Source organism: Oncorhynchus mykiss, chromosome 26 (assembly GCF_057628025.1).
Source record: "Oncorhynchus mykiss isolate SJ-2025 chromosome 26, ASM5762802v1, whole genome shotgun sequence".
NCBI classification, from domain to species: Eukaryota; Metazoa; Chordata; class Actinopteri; order Salmoniformes; family Salmonidae; genus Oncorhynchus; species Oncorhynchus mykiss.
In genome coordinates, this window is record NC_143047.1 from 23,630,579 (window position 1) to 23,654,562 (window position 23,984).

Genomic DNA, 23,984 nt, shown 5'->3' on the forward strand with positions numbered 1-23,984 from the left:
TTTGTAAGATAATATTCTAGCTAGTGGCTAATGCAATAAATGGAAGTCATAAAGAATGGTATTAGAGAGCTACAATATGTAGCTAACATTTCTACCTAAGCTAGCTAGGTATCGGAAAATATAAAGCATTGATCCGTTATTTCTATCTAGTTATCCAGCTACAGTAAATAGCTAGCTACTTAGCCAACTACACAGTAAACCAAATCAAAGTGGGCTACAGGGCACCTTTTACAGTAGAGTACAGTACTCAGTAGAAGAAACCACGTTGAAGAGTTGTCAAATTCCAAAGTGGAGAACTTCGAAACAATTATGTGTGTAGCTAACTTGGAAGCTACTCGCGTAAGACAGCTACGAGCTAGCTATTCTCAGGTGCATCTTCATAAAAAAACTCCCGGGGAAAAGTGTTCGGATATGTGAGTTCCGTTCCGCTGTAGTAGCTAGGGTTACAACACCTTGAATAGCTTGCAACTGGACGATGCAAATCGTACTTAGGACATTGGTATTGACGCAATATTATACTTACTTTGTTATGTTAGCTATGTGTCATAATGGTTTCAATTACATTATTAAAAAAAAAAAAAAGCTAGATAATAGCTGGCATACGAACAGAGTTTTTAAACCACTTCCTACACCAATACTGCAATCAAATGACTGCAACACCAAGCTCACCGACGTCACTCAAGGTGCATAGCCAATCAGCTGTTGCGAAGGAAGAGGGGGCTTGTTTTTGAAAAGACGCGCTCGTCTTGTGAGAAAAAGTAGCGGTGGCTGTAACGTTACTTGCTAACAAGCCGCAAATGTGAGACAATTAGAGTCTAAGGTAAGCTGTGGGTGTATTATCCTTCGCTCCAGAGCAAAAGTAATGTTTACGATGTATTTTACAACTCGCAGCACTTGCTGTTTTCGCTCGGAGGTGAGTTTATATGGCTCTTTGTTGACTGCTAATGTTAGCTAGCCACAACAAGGCACTACGGGCGACGAATACACGAGACATTCAAGTCGCCCTGTTCTTTATGTAACAACATATTTGTATATGTTCACTGCTTAAAATGTAATGTTGTCGAATGCAAGTAGCTAGCTATGTTATTACATCTGGCCACGCCCAATTCCACAAAGCCTGGCCTCTGCGCCATTCCATTGGAGTATATCAGAAACATCTTTCACCTTGGAGTTTAGTCAGCTAAAGCATCTTCCTTGTGATCTCTCAACTAGATCAATACACAATAAGAAGAGTCATGGACGTGTGCAGCCATGTCAAAGTGGTTGTTCGTGTGCGGCCAACTAACGACAATGAGAAGTGCGAGAACTTCAGGAATGTGGTCCAAGTTGTGGACAACCACATGCTAATATTTGACCCCAAGGAACAGCAAATGACAGCTTTCGGGGGGGGGCCAAGAGTTCGAAACAGAGATGTCAACAAGAGAGCCAATAAGGACCTGAAATTTGTCTTTGATAATGTTTTTGGGGAGGATTCTTCTCAGGTGGATATCTTTGAGAACACCACTAAAAGGATACTTGATGGAGTGTTGAATGGCTTTAACTGTACAGGTAATAAAATAGGCCTAAGCCTACTAATCTTTACAGGACTATACCATCTGATTAGTAAGGCTATGTGCACATTGAGACGGACTTTATGTAAACAGTGTTTCAAATAGCTTAATTTAAATGAATGTCATAGTACATTGTACTCCATTTAGCAGTTAAATTCCAATACATTTGGTGTTACATTTAAACCTACCAAAATCTGATTTATTTTAATTTGAGTGGAAGTTTTGATCATGTTTAATTACTAATCCTTCTCTGAAATGTTGCAGTCTTTGCTTATGGCGCAACAGGAGCAGGCAAGACACACACCATGTTGGGCTCAAGCAATGACCCGGGTGTGATGTATCGCACCATGACGGAGCTCTTCAACCGTATGGATCAAGTCAAGGAGGAGAAAATATTTGATGTAGCATTTTCTTATCTTGAGGTAACTCTTTGATTTTGTCTGTCTGATTTTTCAATTAATACATTTACACAGAAATCAAGGAAATATCTTCCTCCATCAAAGCTGGGAATTAAAGAAACACATTTTATTCATGAACAATCAGGATTTAAATTGTCAATAGAAATCAGTCAAGTTTTTGCCATAACTGGTTTGCAGGTCTATAATGAGCAGATCCGGGACCTCTTGGCTAATGTGGGCCCTCTTGCAGTGAGGGAGGACCCCTCGAAAGGAGTGGTTATCCAAGGCCTTACTCTGCACCAGGTTAGTGATCAACAGGTTATTTGTTGTGTCTGTCAGGTGTGTTGTAGTTTTTATTTTTTACATCTCTTTTTGATTTATGTGTTCTGGTTTTATTTGTTTAAAAGTATTCATGTGACCTCTTTTGTAGCCTAAGTCTGCTGAGCACATCCTTGAAGCTTTGGATTATGGCAATCGGAATAGAACGCAACACCCCACTGACATGAATGCCACCTCGTCACGGTCCCATGCTGTATTTCAGGTAGGCTATTTCAATAGAGTGGCGTCATCTAACGTTCCTCCTTTACCAGATGTTGTGTCTGTCAGGTTTACCCACTGCAGTCACTGGACAGGTGAAGATGAAATTGTTGGTGTTCTTGTCCCACTAGATTTACTTGAAGCAACAGGACAGGACGGCTAGCCTTAATCCAAATGTCCGTGTGGCCAAAATGAGTCTGATTGACCTCGCTGGCTCCGAGCGAGCAAGTGCCACTAATGCAAAGGGAGCACGTCAACGGGAAGGCGCTAACATCAACCGTTCACTCCTTGCCCTGGGAAATGTCATCAACGCTCTGGCTGACCCTAAGGTATGTGTAAAGCATCTTGATGCATGTTTCTGATTGAATAGGACCTTAAATTATTCAAAGGAAATGTTTCTGCTCATAGAATACAATATAATTCATAATACTGGTTGATCTTTTGACAATAAAACCCAGAGGCATTTCTGTGTGACTCGTAAACAATGTTGAGCAGGCCTTGGTGCTGCTTCCTCACCACTGAGAATACACAAACTTCTGTCTAGATTTAACACTATGACAGGTGTGTCAAACTCATTTTGCCCTGGGGGCTGCATTCGGTGTTCGAAGTCCAGAGGGATGCACTGAAACTTATATTTCCTTGCCATCAAAATTGGCTAAAGATAGTGCTCCATCTATCTATCTATCATTTTTGGAATTTTCAATGCTCCCAGATTTTCTGGCTTTCATTTTGGGGATTATAAGCGAGCTACCACAGTCAAGAAACCGCATGAATGTAGGATCATTATCATTTCTACACAGTTTCCATTTGGTTTAGTCATTTTAAACTATTGAATTCATTCCCCCACACACACACTTTTATCCAAAGCAACTTAGTCACGTGTGCATACATTTTATTTGTGGGTGGTCCCGGTAATTGAACCCACTACCCTGGCGTTACAACTGATTTCTTATGTTTATCCCGCCAGTGAATGGTGTTAGGGTTATCCCTTGCTGTCGTTCATTTTCTCTGCCAGTTGATTTCTGTGGTCACACTGCATTTTTTAAGATAATATTTTTTCTTGTTGTGGATATTTAGGTCGGTCTAGTCTAATTTATTCTGTCTTCAATTTGTCTGTATTTTGTTTAATTGGTTGCAATTTTACATCCTACTGGCAGCAATACTCCCCTGCTCAGTCGTTGCCAGAAAAAAGTGAGCAGCTCCCTGTGATTCAAGGAGCATTGCTTGGTCTGTTAGCAAGCCAAGTATTTGGGTAATATTTCATTCCAGTTGCATACATTAACCTGTCACTGAGTCGTCCCGGTTTACCACTGTCCCTGGGGATTCCACAAGCAGGCCACTTGCATTTAGGAAATGCTGCACAAACATGCCACCGTTGTACTGAAATGTTTTGTTTTGTTTATTTTTATGGCACCGTTGTTCGCTTTAGGGAATGACACCTTGATGTCCCAGCTTGGACTGGTCCCATGGCCATGAATTGCAGTTGCATATTTAGCCTTTGTGGTTTTCTCCATTGGCCCATTTCCTCTCTCTCAGGCTGTTACTCTGTACATTGTAAATCCTGCTCCGGCGAAAGACTCACTCTGCTTAATTGGGACAACCTCCTTTTAGCTGCAAACTTTGAGCTCCCATAGGATCAGCTGGAAATATAAGGGTTTCCTGGTTCCAGATGTAGGTTTCGGCCAGGGAGAACAGCTGGGCAGCCCCCAGCCCATTGCAGATCACTTTTCCTCTGCAAGTTCCTGGTAATTCCTGCCATTTGAATCTCCATGCGACTGTGACTCACCTGAACAGATGTAATGTACTCAAGACGCATCTGTGCCATTAGTGAAGCCAGGCTGAATTCAGACATAGCACATTCACACCAGCAGAAGATAATGTGCTTGGGTGTTTTCATGGAAACAAATAGTTACCGTCTGCCAATAAGAATGTGTATATACAAAACATTAAGAATACCGTCCTAATATTGAGTTGCACCCCCCCATTTTGCTCTCAGAACAACCTCAATTTGTCAGGGCATGGACTCTACAAGGTGTCAAGTGTTCCACGGGGATGCTGGCCCATGTTGACTCCAATGCTTCCCACAGTTGCTGGATGTTCTTTGGGTGGTGGATCATTCTTGATACACACTGGAAACTGTTGCGCATGTAAAACCCAGCCGTGTTGCAATTCTTGACACAAACTTCTGTGCCTGGCACCTACTACCATACCTCGTTCAAAGGCACCTAAATATTTTGCCTTGCCCAGTCACCCTTTGAATGGCACACATACACAATCCATCTCTCAATTGTCTCAAAGCTTAAAAATAATTATTTAACCTGTCTCCTCACCTTCATCTACTCTGATTTGAAGTGGATTTAACAAGTGACATCAATAAGGGATCATAGCTTTCACCTAGATTCACCTGGTCAGTCTGTCATGGAAAGAGCAGGTGTTCTTAATGTTTTGTACATTCAGTGTATTTGGCTATTCTAAAATGCCCCCCTATACAGCCTTATTTGTGTGTTGTCCCATTGTCACTGGGCATTTACTGTATGCCTTGAGTCCCAAAGGGTCATAGGACTGTGGTCAATTCCATTTTAACGCACGCAAGTTGGAATTAATTGATATAAATAAAAAAGTATTAATGTCCAGTGAGGTTTTTCAGACCTTTCCCCACCTCAAACCTGAATGTGTAGGCCTAACCATTTCCTGTTTTGCACTTTTACTCTTCTCGGGCTAATGTTGTTTTTTCTTTCTTTATTTTAGCAGAGTAAGAAAGCCCACATACCATACAGGGACAGCAAGCTAACACGACTCCTTAAAGATTCTCTTGGCGGGAACTGCAGGACGGTCATGATTGCCAACATTAGCCCCTCCTCCAAATCTTATGACGACACCCACAACACACTGAAATACGCCAACAGGGCCAAAGAGATCAAATCATCGGTCAGTAAACTACTCACCCATCCCAGCAATGTTATAGGATTTACTTAGGCCTCTTTGGCCGTGCTCTCCTTGGTGTACCTTCACTTGTAATAAACTCTGTTTTTAAAAGCCAAACATAAGTTCAGAGGTGGTTTTGACAGTGAAACTTGTACTACATGGCATTTCTTACAATATTTCTGTTTGTAATGCCTCTTTCTCCCTCCATGTATTTTTACATGCATCTACTTGTCCTTTAGCTCAAGAGGAATGTTGTCAGCTTGGACAGTCACATCGGCCAGTATGCAGTGATATGTGAGAGGCAGCGAGAAGAGGTAATATAAGATGAAGCACCCATCTCTACTACACAGACTGGAGGCCTTTATGGTCAGAAAAGGTGTGGACATAGATTTCACAATTTATCAATGGTTTATGCCATTTCAGATCATTCAATTGAAGAAGAAGTTGAAAGAATATGAGGAGAGGAAGATGGACCCTCTTGTTCCTGGAGGCTCTAATACCATCTCCAGTCAGAACCAAACAGAGATTCACAAGTAAGCACTTATTTCTTGTGCCAATGTGCATGCAACAACCAAAAGGCAAAACTTGTATTAATATAGTAATACAAGTTCTGTTATGCATAATATGCACCACACTTGAGTGTTGTTCTTTAAACTTGTACACTTTAATTGAAATCCATAGATAATTTATAATGTTGAGGGAAAAGTACAAAGCCCAAGGACCTGGTGGGTGGAGAGTTTGCTCTGCATTTTTGATAGGGGCAGCTGTGAGCCACGTAAATAAAGCTACACAATATATCGATATTAGCTTTAAAAAAATGTCCTTCCTTCAGTCCCCTCTAAGGGCTGCAGTGGCATCTGTTTAAAAAGGGAGAGAGGGAAGGGGGGCGGGGGGGGCGGAAAGCTGAATGAGTCTCATTCCCACGCATTTCATTCACCGGCATCAGAATTCACAACTCGCACAATGTGAGGCTCTGAAGAGAGGCAGCATGCTTCTCACACAATAAAAAATTCATCAGTCTGGCAAGGCCACGGCGGCTCCTACGTCACAGGGGTTACATTGGAGAGTGCAGTCACATCTCAGCGGCTGCTCTCCACTGTCTGTTTATTTATTTACCTGCATACCCCTCTTCCTTTACTAGAATGAGACATTGTTGCAAGGCCTCTGCCTTATTAGATCAAAGCTGCTGGGGGTGATCCAGGGCAGCTGCCTGATTTGAACACTGTTCAACCTGTTGAGTTGTACAATAACATGACATTACATTTTTACTTGAGGAAGGGCAAACACTGAAACTTTTTTTTTTTTTTTATATAAATATTTGCCCTCCATTATTAAGCAAAGACTCAATTTAATGATAACTGGCTGGTTGCTCCTTTTTCTGGATAGGGTGTCAGAGTCCCTACAGAGCATTTTCTCCAGCCGTACTCAGATCAGGAGGGAGCACCTTGTTCTGGAGCGCCAGCTGAAGGAGAATGAGTTACGTCAGCGCCACAGCGAGGAGTGCAACCAGCAGGCCCAGCTCTTCAGTGCCAAAGACAAGACTGAGAAGGTCTGTTAAAGGTCCTCCTTATCACCATGTTGTTTTAGCCAGAAAATGGTCCCAGAAGGAGCATGTCTTTTATGATGTACCAGTGATAGATGGATGTTTTAAAGTGCATACACTCCTTTGTCGTATCCCAATCTGACAGGCTCTGTTGTTGAATAGGCCACCTGCAAGCACGAGCGCAAGCTGGCTTCCCTGCTCACACAGCAGCAGCACATCCGCAAGAGGCTGGAGGAGGCTGAGCTGCGCTTCCTTGAGAACAACGGCTGGCTGCACCGCGTGGAGAATGAGATGAAGCTACTGGGACAGGACTCCCAGCCACCAGTGGTGAGGCAAATGCTGGAGGGGTCAGGAGATATGGTAGCTCTTGACCCAGGGGTGGTATTAGTGGTGTGGTATATGGGTTATTTTGTTCATGTACTGGTAGGGGAAATGTAGAGGAAGATGGTCCCTCCAGGATTCTGTGATTGTATTTTTTTTTTTTTTTGCTAAATCAACAATTCCCTGCATATTATGTGAGGGCTTACAAATTTGACAAATCACTGCACTATTTCTGCATAAAACAGTAAAAACATTGCAATGTTATCACAAAGCTGACCCATCGCCGCAGTACCTAAAGAGGGCTCACAATTTGATTTGAACTGCATTTGTCATATGCACCGAATACAACAGGTATTCCTTACTGTGAAGTGCTTACCAAGCCCTTAACCAACAATGCGGTTCAAGAAAGAGTTCTTGAATAAAATAAAAAAGTAACACAATAAAATAACATTAAATAGGCTATATACTGGGCGGCAGGGTAGCCTAGTGGTTAGAGTGTTGGACTAGTAACCTGAAGGTTGGAAGTTCAAATCCCTGAGCTGACAAGGTACAAATGGGTTAACAGGAGGGGACTAAGCACGCACCCCTGAGGGGCCCCCGTGTTGAGGATCAGCTTGGCAGATGTGTTGTTGTCTACCCTTACCACCTGGGGGCGGCCCATTCAGAAGTCCAGGATCCAGTTGCAGAAGAAGATGTTTAGTCTTTTGGGTGAATTCTGGCCCATTTCTCCTGACAAAGCCGGTGTAACTGAGTTGGGTTTGTAGGCCTCCTTGCTCGCACGCGCTTTTTCAGTTCTGCCCAGAAATGTTCTATAGGATTGAGGTCAGGGCTTTGTGATGGCCACTCCAATACCTTGACTTTGTTGTCCTTAAGCCGTTTTGCCACAACTTTGGAAGTATGCTTGGGGTCATTGTCCATTTGAAAGACCCATTTGTGACCAAGCTTTAACTTCCTGACTGATATTGCTTCAATGTATCCACATAATTTCCCTGCCTCATGGTGCCATCTATTTTGTGACGTGCACCAGTCCCTCCTGCAGAAAAGCACCCCCACAGCATGATGCTGCCACCCCCGTGTTTCACGGTTTGGATGGTGTTCTTCGGCTTGCAAGCCTCCCCCTTTTTCCTCCAAACATAACCATGGTCATTGTGGCCAAACAGTTCTATTTTTGTTTCATCAGACCAGAAGACATTTCTCCAAAAAGTACGATCTTTCTCCCGATGTGCAATTGCAAACCGTAGTTTGGCTTTTTTATGACGGTTTTGGAGCAGTGCTCCTTGCTGAGCGGCCTTTCAGGTTATGTCGATATAGGACTTGTTTTTACTGTGGATGGAGATACTTTTGTACCCGTTTCCTCCAGCATCTTCACAAAGTCCTTTGCTGTTCTGGGATTGATTTGCACTTTTTGCACCAAAGCATGTTCATCTCTAGGAGACAGAACGCGTCTCCTTCCTGAGTGGTATGATGGCTGCGTGCTCCCATGGTGTTTATACTTGCGTACTATTGTTTGTACAGATGAACGTGGTACCTTCAGGCGTTTGGAAATTGCTCCCAAGGATGAACCAGACTTGTGGAGGTTTACAATTTATTTTCTGGGGTCTTGGCTGATTTCTTTTAATTTTCCCATGATGTCAAGCAAAGAGGCACTGAGTTTGAAGGTAGGCCTTGAAATACATCCACAGGTACACCTCCAATTGTCAATTAGCCCATCAGAAGCTTCTAAAGTCATGACATCATTTTATGGAATTTTCCAGGCTGTTTAAAGGCAGAGTCAACTTAGTGTATGCAAACTTCTGACCCACTGGAATTGTGATACAGTGAAATAACCTGTCTGTAAACAATTGTTGGAAAAATTACTTGTCATGCACAAAGTAGATGTCCTAACCGACTTGCCAAAACTATAGTTTGTTAATAAATTTGTGGAGTGGTTGAGAAACGATTTTTAATGACTCCAACCTAAGTGTATGTAAACTTCCGACTTCAACTGTAGGTGTTCCTTTTGAGTCCGCAAAGAATTTCAATTTTAAACAGTCATGCACATTTATATGGTTCAATCAAGCCACACGTCAACACAATTTTTTTTCCCTTGTCAGTGCATTGTTTCCCGCAAATATCACAGAAAATCCTCACAAAATCCAGGAGGGATTGTGAAGATTTATTGACAATGCAGCTTAATTTTAAGCTACTAAGCCTTCTTTTTAGTTGCTGACTCTCTGGATAAGATCCATATAATCCATATAATAATCTAATTGCTAATTATACATAGAAATGGTTCTACTTATAGTTAAGGTGAACTATCCCTTTTTAATATGTAATTTTTTCATCTCCCAGAGAGAATTATAGAAGGGATGTGAACGCATCACAGGAAGTTAACTCTATGCTACTTTAAAAGTATATATACACTGCTCAAAAAAATAAAGGGAACACTTAAACAACACATTGTAACTCCAAGTCAATCACACTTCTGTGAAATCAAACTGTCCACTTAGGAAGCAACACTGATTGACAATGAATTTCACATGCTGTTGTGCAAATGGAATAGACAACAGGTGGAAATTATAGGCAATTAGCAAGACACCCCCAATAAGGGAGTGGTTCTGCAGGAGGTGACCACAGACCACTTCTCAGTTCCTATGCTTCCTGGCTGATGTTTTGGTCACTTTTGAATGCTGGCGGTGCTTTCACTCTAGTGGTAGCATGAGACTGAGTCTACAACCCACACAAGTGGCTCAGGTAGTGCAGCTCATCCAGGATGGCACATCAATGTGAGCTGTGGCAAGAAGGTGTGCTGTGTCTGTCAGCGTAGTGTCCAGAGCATGGAGGCGCTACCAGGAGACAGGCCAGTATATCAGGAGACGTGGAGGAGGCTGTAGGAGGGCAACAACCCAGCAGCAGGATCGCTACCTCTGCCTTTGTGCAAGGAGGAGCACTGCCAGAGCCTTGCAAAATGACATCCAGCGGGCCACAAATGTGCATGATTCTGACCGTTTGAGCAGACACTGACTCCATGAGGGTGGTATGAGGGCCCGACGTCCACAGGTGGGGGTTGTGCTTACAGCCCAACACCGTGCAGGACGTTTGGCATTTGCCAGAGAACACCAAGATTGGCAAATTCGCCACTGGCGCCCTGTGCTCTTCACAGATGAAAGCAGGTTCACACTGAGCACATGTGACAGACGTGACAGTCTGGAGATGCCGTGGAGAACGTTCTGCTGCCTGCAACATCCTCCCGCATGACCGGTTTGGCGGTGGGTCAGTCATGGTGTGGGGTGGCATTTATTTGGGGGGGGCCGCACAGCCCTCCATGTGCTCACCTGAGGTAGCCTGACTGCCATTAGGTACCGAGATGAGATCCTCAGACCCCTTGTGAGACCATATGCTGGTGTGGTTGGCCCTGGGTTCCTCCTAATGCAAGACAATGCTAGACCTCATGTGGCTGGAGTGTATCAGCAGTTCCTGCAAGAGAAAGGCATTGATGCTATGGACTGGCCCGCCCGTTCCCCAGACCTGAATCCAATTGAGCACATCTGGAACATCCATGTCTCGCTCCATCCATCAACGCCACGTTACACCACAGACTGTCCAGGAGTTGGCGGATGCTTTAGTCCAGGTCTGGGAGGAGATCCCTCAGGAGCATGCCCAAGCATTGTAGGGAGGTCATACAGGCACATGGAGGCCACACACACTACTGAGCCTCATTTTGACTTGTTTTAAGGACATTACATCAAAGTTGGATCAGCCTGTAGTGTGGTTTTCCACTTTTAATTTTGAGTGTGACTCCAAATCCAGACCTCCATGGGTTGATAAATTTGATTTCCATTGATAATTTTTGTGTGATTTTGTTGTCAGCACATTCAACTATGTAAAGAAAATAAGTATTTAACAAGAATATTTCATTCATTCAGATCTAGGATGTGTTATTTTAGTGTTCCCTTTATTTTTTTGAGCTGTGTATATATATTTATTTTTTGCAAATACATCCCAACTTGTTGTGACAGTTTATTTTCTTCCATCTGTTCTCCAGGTAATTAGAACTGTGCTTATTATTGCTCTTGTACACTGGTGGATGACTGAGGTGAATGGATCAATGATCTTTATGCATCCCTCACACAGCCAGTTACCTAAAACCATGTAGATGTTTATTTTCTCTTTATCATCCCTCTTCTAGGAAGTGGCACAGAACAATGATTCATCCGCTTGTCAAATGTTCTCTCTGCTGTCGTTTCGTATACTCTTTTACGTCAGAGTTGGATGACAGCTTCTTTCTTTTTTTTTACCCAGAAGACAGGTTCTCAGAGATGAAGCATGGCACAAAATAAACCCCTCAAGACTCATTGTCTTGTGCGTCACTGATGACTCCCTGCCAGCTTGTTCTCTAACTGTGGTCAGGGTTACTCAATATGTTCCCTCATGGTCATTTCACCAGCTCTTCCACTTTCCCCTTTCCCGTCCAGGTACTCCAGAAGGACCTTCGCTGCCACAGGCTCCAGCTACAGGTAGAGGACCTCAAGCAGCACATTGAGCAAATGACCCACCTCATCGGCATCCAGGACCAGGAGAACAAACAGACTAAAAAGTAGGTCATTTTTCTTTTTCAGTATTAAACACGTAATGTTGTCACCAAAACTTGGACTTCCATACCGATATTCTTTGTTGTATTTGATACTCTTCACCCCAGTGATACCACAGTTGAAAAATACCTCACTTACTGTGTAAAACATGTGGCCAAGCCAACGCTCCAGCTGGAAGCTACTGGGTGTGCAGGCTTTTGTTCCTGTTGAGCAGCTGATTGCTGGAGTCTGGTATACTACAGCAAGACTGGAACAAAAGCCTGGCATTGCGTATCAGAGTTGAATCATCCACCTGTATCCACTGAAGACAGAGTGGAAATGCAGTGATATTACTATAAGATAGTCTTAAAGGGGTTTGTCAGACTTTTCAGACCTGTCAAGTAGACTTAAGTCAATCTGAGCCAATACTCCACAACATCTGTTGTAGAGATATTGCTACATGTTTTAGAAGGAATCTTCAGGCCTCAATCCTACATGAAGGGGTAAATATGGTCAGGTAGACACAGACATATTAAGATGGGAGTGATATGAAATAATATTTATGAAAAATGGAGTATGAGTCATGTGACTCACACTGTACTATGTGAGTATGAATGGCTGTGTGCCATCCATACCTGTGTCATACATTACCTCCAGAGAATGTACAGTGTCGTTATCGCTTACTTATATGAATTAGTGAATAGAGACTATTAGTCTTTTGAATAATACTATACTAGGTGTTGCATACATGTGCAACAAAATTCACTTTGGCAACTTTACACTCTAGATTGTGATACTGACTCAACAGAACATCTTTTAAGCCTGAATTTCATGCTTTCTTCTGTTCAGAATGGTGCACATGCTGCTGCCTGCCTACAGCAGACAGTACTGGACGCTGAGGGGGTCGGGCCTGGTCACAGCTGCCGACGAGGCTGAGAACCAGGACCTGGAGCACCTGGTCCTCAGGGAGAGGGGTGTGGTGTGGGCCGATCAGGAGAAGGACGACGAGACCCAGGCTGAGGGTTCCAGGCTTAGGCCAGAGCTCGTACCTATCCTGTCATTTTCACACCTCATCTGTCCCCATCAAAACAGTCCCTGTAGTAGTAAGTCATGACTTCACATCTTATGTTTTTTTTTAAACCGCAGACTTAGCTTCAACTCCCAGTGACAACGATGACATGTAATTTCCCCCTGAGGGGTAAACTACAAAGCTATTGACTTTCTGCTTCATCGAGAAAGCTGAAGTTCAATATGTGTTTTTGGTTGATGATTTAATTAGACCATGCCCATTCTTTCTAGAAAATCAAAATATATTTTGGCAAGTTAGCTGGCCATTGATCTTGCTTTGTAGTATACCCCCCTGTAGTGCTTTATTTTCAGGCCACCAGTGGCCATACAGCAATATCTGGTGGCCCTGGGCTATTGGGCTCTATTTACTGTTGATCATGGGAGCCTACACACGGGAGCCACCATTCTCCAGGTCCTATCACACCCTGTATAACCCAGCACCAGTGCGCCATCAGGCCTCCTTTCATGACATTCAGCCCCTAGGAGACAATGGAGCGTGAACCAAAGCTGGCCAGCAATACTTAATTACTATGTTGCTGTCCATCATATGTCAGCAGGTGCACCCCGCACCTGTCCCCCTGCACCTGTATTTTTGGCCCTGTCCACTTGTGCTTGTAGTTGAGTGATATCCTGTAATTTGACCCTCCTTTCACAAGCCATGAGCACAAATGTATGATACCAGATCTCAATAGGTCCCGTCTGTTTGTTCTATTCCCTCTGTTTTCACCTTGCAATGACTATCCTGAAGACTACTGTTATTATATATTTAAAGCAACATTTAGTTAAATGCCCAGTGCAATCAAAACCTGATTTCCTGCATTTTATATATATATTTACACTATGAAATTGTAAAGATTATGATGATGCCCATTTTTTGTTTAAGAAAAGACTGTCTAAAATGTCTGCCTGTTTTGGTGGGGTGGCATTTTGGCCTGCCTGGTGACATCACCAAGTGGTTAATTAGAAAACGTTCCAAACCTCTCTGCCAATAACAGTTAGTTTTCCCTTCTCCATTCAGACCACTCCCAGACAGTCCTAGAAAACTTCTTGCTTGAGAAATTGCGCTTTGCTAAGAAGCAATATTTGTTTCTTTTTGACCATTTTTAATTGAAAACAATCACAGTAAGATACTTAATTGTTACCCAGAAATGATTTCATATTTTGATTAAAAATGGCTGCATTGAACCTTTAACCCCTTACACTTGTGGGAATTGGATAGGGATAGAGCTAAATTGAAATGTTTCTTAAAGAAAAAATATGGAAATGCATAAATATGGTAGAAATTAGAAGGGAACAGTTTGGAGATTATGAGGAAATTTTTAGACTAAAGGTGGGGCCAACCGTTCAGCTGACACAAGACTGAATCCAAACATTACACTGTTGATTTTATGAGCATTTTTAAATTTACAGTAATTTTCGCCACATTTGTTTTGTTTTTTAACAATCCTGGACAAGTGGGTGAAATTTGAGCGCTCGTTCTATTGCCAACATGACTAGCAAAATGATAAAATAAGATCTTAGTGTTAGGCTTTCACAAAGCAATTCAGAGAAACAGATTGTAATTTTGATGCGCACGGAATGGATTCATGAGTAAATCCAAATACATGGTTCGCGGCAAATTTTCTTCACAATACAACAAACAGGCTCATTCTGTTCAGGGCAACTCGGGGTATAACGCCATGTTATCTTGTAACTGTACATCAAACATAGTAATCATAAACGTTGACAATGTATATTACATACATTTTATGATATGGAAATGTGAAGTGCACATTAGGACTCATGGGTGTTAGGCTTGCTTGTATGCCATCAAAGCAGTATTTATTATAATCCTTAGCGTCACATCTTTCAAAATACATAGAGTCCTTGTAATTTACAGCATTTCCCTCACTCAGACAAAACATTTTCTAAAGTTGCCCAATTAGCAGGAGGGATGGGGGCAACTTCTTGTCGTGTGCGGTGCTCAAGTTCAGAACGGCTGTCAGTCAAAACCCATACAGAGCTGTGAAGTGCAGAGCCTGAGTTCTGACGTCACGTATAGCATGTCACTGTACTGTTCCAATTTAAGAGCTTATCAATGTCCAAAGCTGACATTTTCAACCCATATACAGATACAAGTGTAAAGGGCTACCCATTTTTTTTTAACCAGGCAAGTGTACAATCGCAGACGTTGCTACACAGTTCATGATGATTATTCACATTTACCACAGCCAAATGCTGAGGCACGATTGTGTCTGTTCTATTGATAACTGTGCAGGCTGAGCTGTGATGCTAGTCATGCTGTGTGTTGTGCTGATAACTGCGGGGGTGGCATGGTATTCATGAAGGAGGCGGTGTTGTTGAACATACTGTTGTCTGTCACTCAGGTGCTGAGAAACATAAGAGGAGAGTCTCGCTGCGCCTTCAACCCAATCCATCATCGACAGGTAAACCTGTCTTTACTCTCCCTCAGGCCTGCTAACCTGGTCATTAATCTAACAGCTTGCCACATGGAATCCTTCATAGTGACACTCCGAGGGGATCAAATATGTCCATCAAAGTCATCACTCCTGTGGTAAAAGCTCTGTTTCAGCTGTTAATTGTTCATCAGCAATTTCAGTTGTGCTAAAACTGGTTTCAGGATTCACTAGTATAAACTTGGGATGTTAACAGAGAAGGCTTGTTTCAGAAGACCACAAGGACTGAAATGGTTAAAATATTGAACTGACAATATTAAACATCCCCACTGTAGTGCTCAAACTGAAGTGAGAAATTAGTAATATTGATTTGTGGATTAACAGTGTTTTTTGTTTTATTCCCACTGATCACTGGTGTTTAGTGTAACAACTTAATTTCCCTTCTGCCATCCTGGAGATGATGGGATATCAATTGGCACTTCAACTGATTCTTAAACGAGGAAAAATAAAATAGGCAAACTGTTACAGAAACTTCAAAAAGTATTCCGACATGAAATAGAATTTGATTTCCAGTTGTGCAGCACTGCAGACTTTCTGGTCTGGAACTAAAGATATTTTGTGAAAATGAAATGACACTCGAGACCCCTTTAGAGAAAGAAAAGGACTGGGAAAACCTTTAGGGAAGTACAATAAGGAAGTATGTGAAATATGGCTGTCCAAATTGTTTGTAATGATATTTTCTGCTGAACAGATGGTCTACACTTGATTGAAACACATTGTGGGAAACGTCGGCTACATTTTTAAAGAAAACAACACCGGACGACCACAGCGCAACAGGAAATGGCTTTAAAACACTTTTTACTAGGGCTGGCACAATTACTGTTTAACCGTCATGAAAATAAAATAACCCTCGTAAGTTTTAGCTTTTTTTATGAAACGGCTGGCTGAAGACAGGCATTTGTACGGTTGAGTCTGTTTCTACGGTAACATGGACTGTTAACAATGTAATAACTTTACTCCTTGCTGAAACAAGCAAGGTGTTGTAGCAAACAGGCAGCAGCACATACAGTCAGGAGCAGAGCAGAGGAGATGTGTGTATTTTATTTTGCTATTCGAGCTGTAATAATGGTGACCACGGTCATTTGGCTGACCAATAACCGTCATCCATAATTCCATGACCGTCACAGCCCTATTTCTTTTGCATGTCTTATCTACTTCAGAGTGGCTTTTTGTGATTGTGCATTACATGAATGGCCTTAAGGGTTTATCATAGTCCAAAACCAGTACACATTCGCACTGCAGTGTTCTAGAGTATTGGACCGTTGGCTTTCATACTTTTCTCATTCTGAGAGCACCTCAAGCAGTTTCGCCAACTGTCAACACTTTCAAATGAGTAGAGGACGCGTACCAGACCAGAAAGTTGGTTGGGAATTGTGGAGCGGTGCGCGTTCTGGCTTTGTGTCCCCTGCAGATGGTTGTCTCAGATCCAGGTAGCTATGTCACAATGGGACGCTGGACTATCGCTTCTGTGTCTGTGGACTATGGTTTACACTTTAGATATGAAATAAGATCTTGTCCAAGTCATGTTACCTGTTTAGTGTGAACTCCTTGTTTTATTCTGTGTTTGTGCAACTAGCATCAGTGCTTGATAATGATTGAGTATGGAGATCCTCCCTCTTCCAACCTTCTCATTACAGCACCATCTCTAAGTGGATACGACGGCAGGTCACCACACATGACCCTCTCAATAGGGTTCTGCACCCCACCAGTCCAATGCCTTGTACCCATCAGCACAGGATGGCCCACACAATTTCAATCACTCTTCTCTCTCTTTCTCTCCTACCTCATTCTGTGCCAGTCTTACTTTTTCCTGCTCGATCACTCTCTTCCTCCTTGCCCCCTCCCCCTTTCCTCCATATTTTGTACTCCGTCAATCCAGCTTCCAGCCCTCCCAACCCAGGCTGCTCAAACCTCATTCATGAAAATGCTAATTCACTGCAGAAAAGAAAAGAAAAGATGGTAGGTAAGGCAAGCGTAAACGCCCCTTCCCCGTCAGCGATAAAGTGGGAGGCAGCAGCCAAGCGACCCTAATACGGTGCGGTCTCCACCAGAAATAGCACCTCATGCATGTATTAATCCTACAAGCCAAAAATATGTGATTGAAAGAACTTGGCTGCCATTTATTGCCGGGCCAGATCTCCATCAGAAACGGTACCATTTATCACTGTCCCCTCATCCTGCCTTGCTATCTGAGCTGTGACTCAAATTTCCTAAATATTGCTTTCTGCTCTTCGTATGAATAAATAGGTCCATTAATCTTCCATATCCCCCCTCCCTTTTATGATACACAAGAATGTTGTTAAAAAATGTGAGCATTGTCACTTAAAAGCTTCTACATTAAACAATTTAGTTGGTTGTCCTATTTTGTCTGTGCGGTGGTGGGTAGGAAAATTAATATGTCAAATCCACCACCACCACAGTTCACATTTCTGGGAATTGCCTCCTCCTCAGTAAAATGTAGTAGGTAGGAAGCGGTGTCACAGGGCTGTGGTCAGCAGCATGTAAATGATGCAGCCGCAGTGTCTCACTGCAACAAGTGAGTCTGCCTCGTGCTCTGATGCTCTCCACTTGACTCTTACACACCAGCCATTAACCTCGAACAACCCTGCTTACGTATGTTCTTTAGGTGACAATCGTCAATCTCAGCCAGGTTTTATCATAGTCTTCCTATTCTCGTAAAACATATTTATTCATGTTAATACATTTAAGCTCTTATTACAGAATGAAATCCCAAAGTTCTATTCATAACATTTTGGCCGGTTAACGGAAGACACGTTTTCTATTAAAACGACTTTGGTGTATATTAGAAATGTATTGTGTAGCCAATATCAATTATTCCCATTTATTCAGTTGTATGTAAAGTTAGTTGTATCTTAGTCTTGATCAAATGACCAATAATTAACAGTATGTAGTGTGTATGACTCATCCTCACTGATGACTAATATGGTGATCCATTCAGTGTAGCTGTATCCTTTGTACGACAGGTTGCTAAGCGTATGAGTCATCCATTATGGCTAGTGATTGTGAACCACTTATACCATGAAATAACTTATCCTATGTTAGGCCTATGTCCACTCCTGCTTTGTCGGCCATACGTTGTTTTCCCTCATTCCTTGCTTTGTGTTCCATAAGGATTTTATGTGGCCTTGTTATGTTTCCTTCGTTAAAGTTCAAATGCAGCAGATTTTATCTCGGTATCAAATAATTTCTGGATAACAATTAAGTCCTCTTACTGTGATTGTATTCCATAAATGTCAAAAAGAAGCAAAAATAGCTTCTTAGCAAAGAGTAATTTCTCAAGCAAGAATTTATCTAGGACTGTCTGGGAGTGGTCTGAGTGGGGAGGGGGAAAACTAGCTGTTATTGGCAGAGTGGTTTGGAACTCTTATTGGTCCATTAACTAGTTTACCGCTTGGCGACGTCACAGGGCAGGCCAAAACTCCATCCCACCAAAACAGGCTTACATTTTTGTCTTTTCAAACAGCTGTTATTAAACAGTTATTCCAACCTCGTGGTGTGGAAATATACACTGAGTGTACAAAAATTAATGAACACTGACCAGACTGACTAGGTGAATCCAGGTGAAAGCTATAGTCCCTTATTGAATCCACTTCAATCACTGTAGATGAATGGGATTAGACCGGTTAAAGAAGGATTTATGAGACAATTGAGACATGGCTTGTGTATCTGTGCCATTGGGGGTGAATAGGCCAGATACAAGATTTAAGTGCCTTTGAACAGGGTACGTTAGTAGGTGCCAGGCACACCGGTTTGTGTCAAGAACTGCAACGCTGCTGGGTTTTTCACACTCAACAGTTTCCCGTGTGTATCAAGAATGGTCCACCACCCAAAGGACATCAAGCCAACTTGACACACCTGTGGGAAGCATTGGAGTCAACATGGGCCAGCATCCCTGTGGAACGCAGTCAGCACCTTGTGGAGTCCGTGCCCTGACTAATTGAGGCAGTTCTGAGGGCTTTAAGTCTTGGTTTCTTTGAAACATCGAATTATATTTTTATTTTGCCTCATTTGATTCCTTTTCTTTCCCCTACTTAGCCATCTTCCATGTCACAGTAGCAGGGCTTGTCGGGACTGGTGAAACTCAATTTGTGAGCATGAATGTGTCCCGGCCCTTACTCCCTTACACCTCTGATTAATGTCTGCACTGTGTAAAGGTCACCAGGTTCACTTTCTTTGGCTCCCTCTACACTTCTCCAACTGCCAAAAGATGAGAACCCATATTAGGCCTACTGCAGACATCGACTTCTCCTTTCAGTATTTTACAGAGATGTTATTCCTTCATCTTTCAATGGTGGTGATATTGTCTTTTTATACCGGTGCCACCTAAGATCTATTCAGATGTGATTTATTTTCTTAAAATATGAGTATGGTGCTTCAACAGATGGTAAGGCCATGCAGGGGTTAAAGTTCTCCAGGAGGGTGATTATTTGGGGTGTTAAAATAAAAACACTCCAGACCACACTTGAATGTCAAAGACTAGATAGAACATATGTGAAAAATTGTAATGGACATATCTGTTTTCAAATAACTGCCCTTTTTCATGACCGCAAATCTATTTTTGACAAACATATCGGTCATAAAAAAAATCTGTGCAGCACTCTGAATTTTGACATCCCAATGTGGACCTCGAGGCAAAACGTTTTCCTGCCAATCTAAGATCGACTCCAGTTCCAGTCATGGGATATAAAATTAAAAAATAAACTTTCATCCCTGGTCCATGTATGACATTTCTATGTCAAACTACTGCCATGTTGTTCGTGAATACCCACATGCTGAAGCTGACAGCCTACTGTGATTTAGACTGGATAATGCATTCTTATCTTGTACTTGAGCTCAAACTAGTAAACCAAGTAGCAAGACCTCACCAACCACTAACAGAAAGTGTTCTGGCTGAACAAGATGAACCCTGAACCCTGTTCAGGAAGAAGCTTATAGAACGCCCCCATATAAATGTGTGTAGAACAGATGTGACTGTCAAGTAAAACGTTTACTATACGTTTCTATAACCGCAACATTCCAAAGGTCTTACCTCACTGAATACTTCCATGTAAAAGTGCTTGGTGGAGGATGTTTATGATTTTTTTTCAATTTCAATTCCATTTGACCTCTCAATTCATTAAGTGATTTGTAGAGCTAGGCCAAAATTGAAAAGAATCCCCTTGTCAATTTGCAGTACATGGATTGGACTGTATTGAAATGGAATTGACCTTGATGAAGTGTGTTGTGTAACTTGATAGCAATTTATTTGATCATGTATAGGCTTAAATTTGTTTGGTTCTTTGGCTTCTTCATAAAAAATAAATCCTATTGATGTTGTTTTCTAGGCCCAGCGGCCCAGGTGACAGTGATGGAACCAATTCCCAAGAAACCTACCAGGAGGAAGCTGGCAGTGTCTCCACCAAACCCTGGGAGTGTTGTCTCCGCCTCAGCGCAGGTTCCCATGGTCCTCCAGGAGGTTTTAAAACAGGAAGGGATGTTTCCACTGCTCTACACTCCAGAGGCCAGCAGTACACTCAACAGGCCTTCACTCCTGCCTCTCCAGCACTCTGCAGTCAATGACCCCAACATGACATTTGACATTGAAGATGGAGACAATGAAGCAGCTCTTGCCAACGCTACCGCCATCCTTTACCAATGTAGCCCCAATCATCAGGCTGAGACTTTGTGCCCCATGAGTCCAAGCCAACAGCAGGCTCCCCGAGCCAATGACATGAGCAAACCCCCCAAAAGGTGGGTGTGGTATTGTCAAAGATGGTCATCATACTCCGGCATTTCCACAGTCCAGTTTAATATTAGCTGCTGAACGTAAAACAATGCATACATTCATAGATTAAGACTTTCTGTGTGTGTATATATATATATATTTATTTTGCCTCTTACTATTACAACGATTCACATTTTTATTTGACACATTTTGTCCCAGGAGACAGACTGGCAGAAATTGTATTCGGGTTCGAGCCCCTCCAAGTACTTATTTCTAAACGTTGAGCTGCCATGTCTTTTTAAGTTTTAGGTACGAGCAAGTGGCAGTGGGAGAGCTCAGAATTGTCTAACGTATCAGAGTGCTGTACTCATTCCAGTCTGTTTATATGTTTTGGTCACATGTCAGAGACTGTTCAAATATTGAGAAGGAAAGTGACATTGCCTGACTTGTTGTTTCCCGCAGACTGGAGATACCATCTCTGTTAGACATCCGACGTGGCAAGACCTACATGGCCATGACTTCGGCTGCGCAGGGCAAACGCAAAATGAACTGGTAGGTGTGGTTGTGACATACTCAAAATAAATGTTTCTTAGTGAAGGATCAGCGAAGGAAGTGTTGTGCTGCTCAGATATTAATGTATTTCATCTCTTGTGTTTCCATCTCCCCCTGTAGCAGCAGCAGAGAGCAGGAAATCATTTCAGCACCCAAGCGCATAAAGCAGGACCCCACAGTAGTAGCAAGCAGACCACTAAGAGTGCGTCGTTTTGCTGGTGAGTGCAACAATACCAGTGTTTCTCCCCTGAAGTGACCAAGGGAAACAGTGTAGTTTGCTTTCATTCACTATTTATAAAATATATTCATGTGTGGCTTTTTCCCCCTCTAAAATCCCCATGTTCATTTCAATTAGTGGTGCTTACACGCAGAGCTTATGCCTACATCTGTCAGCTGCAACACAAAGTTCAGGGCAGGGCCAGAATATGCTTTTTTATATGCCTGTTATGAAGGACACAAGCTTTTAGAAAACCAAGCTGTTTTTAATCTACAATGAAGGCGCTTGTCTGCCTGTTACGTATGGCGTGTATTTTATGTTGAAGGGTTTTGTTTGGCTTTTGGACAACTGCAGAATTTGGTTTCTCATCAGATTGCGTACTTTTGATGTGATGTGTTTTAGACAGCAATTTGTTTTATTATTCAATTTTTGTAATTTAAAATAACCAACTTTTTTATGATGGGATTTTTCACACTGCAAAGGAAAAACGTTTAATTTGAAGCTCTCCATAGAGACGGGGGCTCTATCTAAGCATTGTGTTTCTCCTTAGGGTCAGAGGAGAACGAGCCCAGAAGAGTTATGAGGAGTGTTTCTGAGGGGAATCTTCACCTCATGGATGTTCAGAGGAAGAAGTCCATATTCTATAAAACCTCCCAGAAATTCAAGAGTGTGACAAAGAGGATGTGAGACCTGCTTTTGACCAGATGTTGCTGATGTCGTATAGATATTGGGGAATTGTGTGTAGCTATGGAGAGAGAAATTAAGTCCTATGGATTTCTTGAATCGTTTTTGCTTGAATTGTGTATGATTCTGAAGTTGTTCTTAGTTTTATTTTTGGTTGTAGAATGAATGTTTTTACATTATTTCCTACATTAACATTTGTTGTACCAATAATTTGTTATTTAGTAATAAAATGTTTAACTACTAATGTATGTGGATGGTTTTTACCATGAATAATTCAACTCTTCCAATCTTTTTTTTTCTCGAATGGTTCATTTCTGAGCTTTTCCCTGTTTACTGTACATATATTTCCTTTCAATGTAAAATTGAACGGAAGGGGTAGATTGAGTTATTAGACATGCTGTTTTACTGTCAAGTCATGTGGCCTTGCATGTGAATGCTGTTGACATGGAGACTTGTGATGTTCGTTCATTCCGCTTGTAACCCATCTGTATAGGGAAACTCATTCACCTGTGGAACTTTTTTCACTGTTCTATATCAGGCTACACATAAACAGAAATGAAGGCTCATAAAATATTGTTAAAATGTTGAACAGTGTTAAGAATTCCTACTCAGAGCTGTATTGAGCCCCATCTAGTTGCCACTCTAAAGTAAATACATGTTGTTTTCGACCAGCTCTAACAATAGGTGTTGTACATGCACTTTGATACCAGCTCCCTTTTGTAATGGCTGTATATATCGTCAGAGAAAAAAAATCAGACTTACATTATGTCTGGAAAGAAGCCAACTCATCACTTTGAATTCAGTCTTTCTGTTGCACAGCATCCAATGTTGATCTTTATTTTTAGCCAGGAAGCTCAATGCCAGGTGCTGAGCACCCCACACACACAGCTTTTTCTGTAACTGGTCTACACACAATTCCCCATAATGTCAAAAAGGAATTATGTTTACAAATTCATTAATGAAAAGCTTATGGTAAGCCGAAACAAGTTCAGGAGTAAAAATGTGCTCAATAAGTTGCATGGACTCTGTGCAATAAGTGTTTTTTACCATTTTTAATTGAGTACCACATCTCTGTAACCCACACATAATTCTCTGTAAGATCCCTCCGTCGAGCAGTGAATTTCAAGCACAAAAACGAGGGAGGTTTTCCAATGGTTCACCAAGAAGGGCACCTAGTGGTAGATGAGTAAAAAAAATAAAACTGACATGAATATCCGTTTGAGCATGTTGAAGTTATTAATTACACTTTGGAGTGTATATCAATACACCCAGTCACTACAAAGATGCATGCACCCTTCCTAACTCAGATGCCGGAGAGGAAGGAAACCGCTGAGAGATTTCACCATGAGGCCAATGGTGATTTTAAAACAGTTTAATTGCTGTGATGGATGGCGCAACAACATTACAGTTACTCCACAATACTAACATAAATGAGAATGAATAGAATACAAAAATTCT

At 42.0% G+C, this 23,984-nt stretch overlaps 2 protein-coding genes across 10 annotated transcripts in view; one reads left to right on the forward strand and one right to left on the reverse strand.

Annotated features, from left to right (window-relative positions):
• Window positions 1–680, reverse strand: part of mettl15 (methyltransferase 15, mitochondrial 12S rRNA N4-cytidine) — a 57,437-nt gene extending 56,757 nt beyond the window's left edge. Inside the window, exon 1 of one of the 3 annotated variants that reach the window (XM_021586435.3) lies at window positions 524–680. The gene's annotated coding sequence lies outside the window, so the exon portion shown is untranslated. Of the gene's footprint in view, window positions 1–225 lie in introns of all 3 variants that reach the window. The other 2 variants (XM_021586434.3, XM_036963295.2) reach the window with 2 other exon arrangements.
• Window positions 622–22,770, forward strand: LOC110506652 (kinesin-like protein KIF18A). Of its 7 annotated transcripts, none has more exons than XM_021586430.3 (18): window positions 622–820; window positions 1,213–1,548; window positions 1,815–1,972; window positions 2,147–2,251; window positions 2,379–2,489; window positions 2,617–2,814; window positions 5,234–5,413; window positions 5,650–5,724; window positions 5,834–5,943; window positions 6,797–6,959; window positions 7,116–7,280; window positions 11,729–11,850; window positions 12,674–12,927; window positions 15,259–15,318; window positions 20,694–21,099; window positions 21,536–21,625; window positions 21,746–21,843; window positions 22,393–22,770. In XM_021586430.3, the coding sequence occupies exons 2-18, from the start codon at window positions 1,236–1,238 to the stop codon at window positions 22,527–22,529; spliced, it is 2,745 nt and encodes a 914-aa protein (XP_021442105.2). In that variant the 5' UTR covers window positions 622–820; window positions 1,213–1,235; the 3' UTR covers window positions 22,530–22,770. The 7 variants fall into 7 exon arrangements, with proteins under 7 accessions (XP_021442105.2, XP_021442107.2, XP_021442108.2 ...); XM_021586432.3 differs by having other exon boundaries at window positions 5,237–5,413; XM_021586431.3 differs by having other exon boundaries at window positions 718–913.
• The last annotated feature ends 1,214 nt before the right edge of the window (window positions 22,771–23,984 follow it).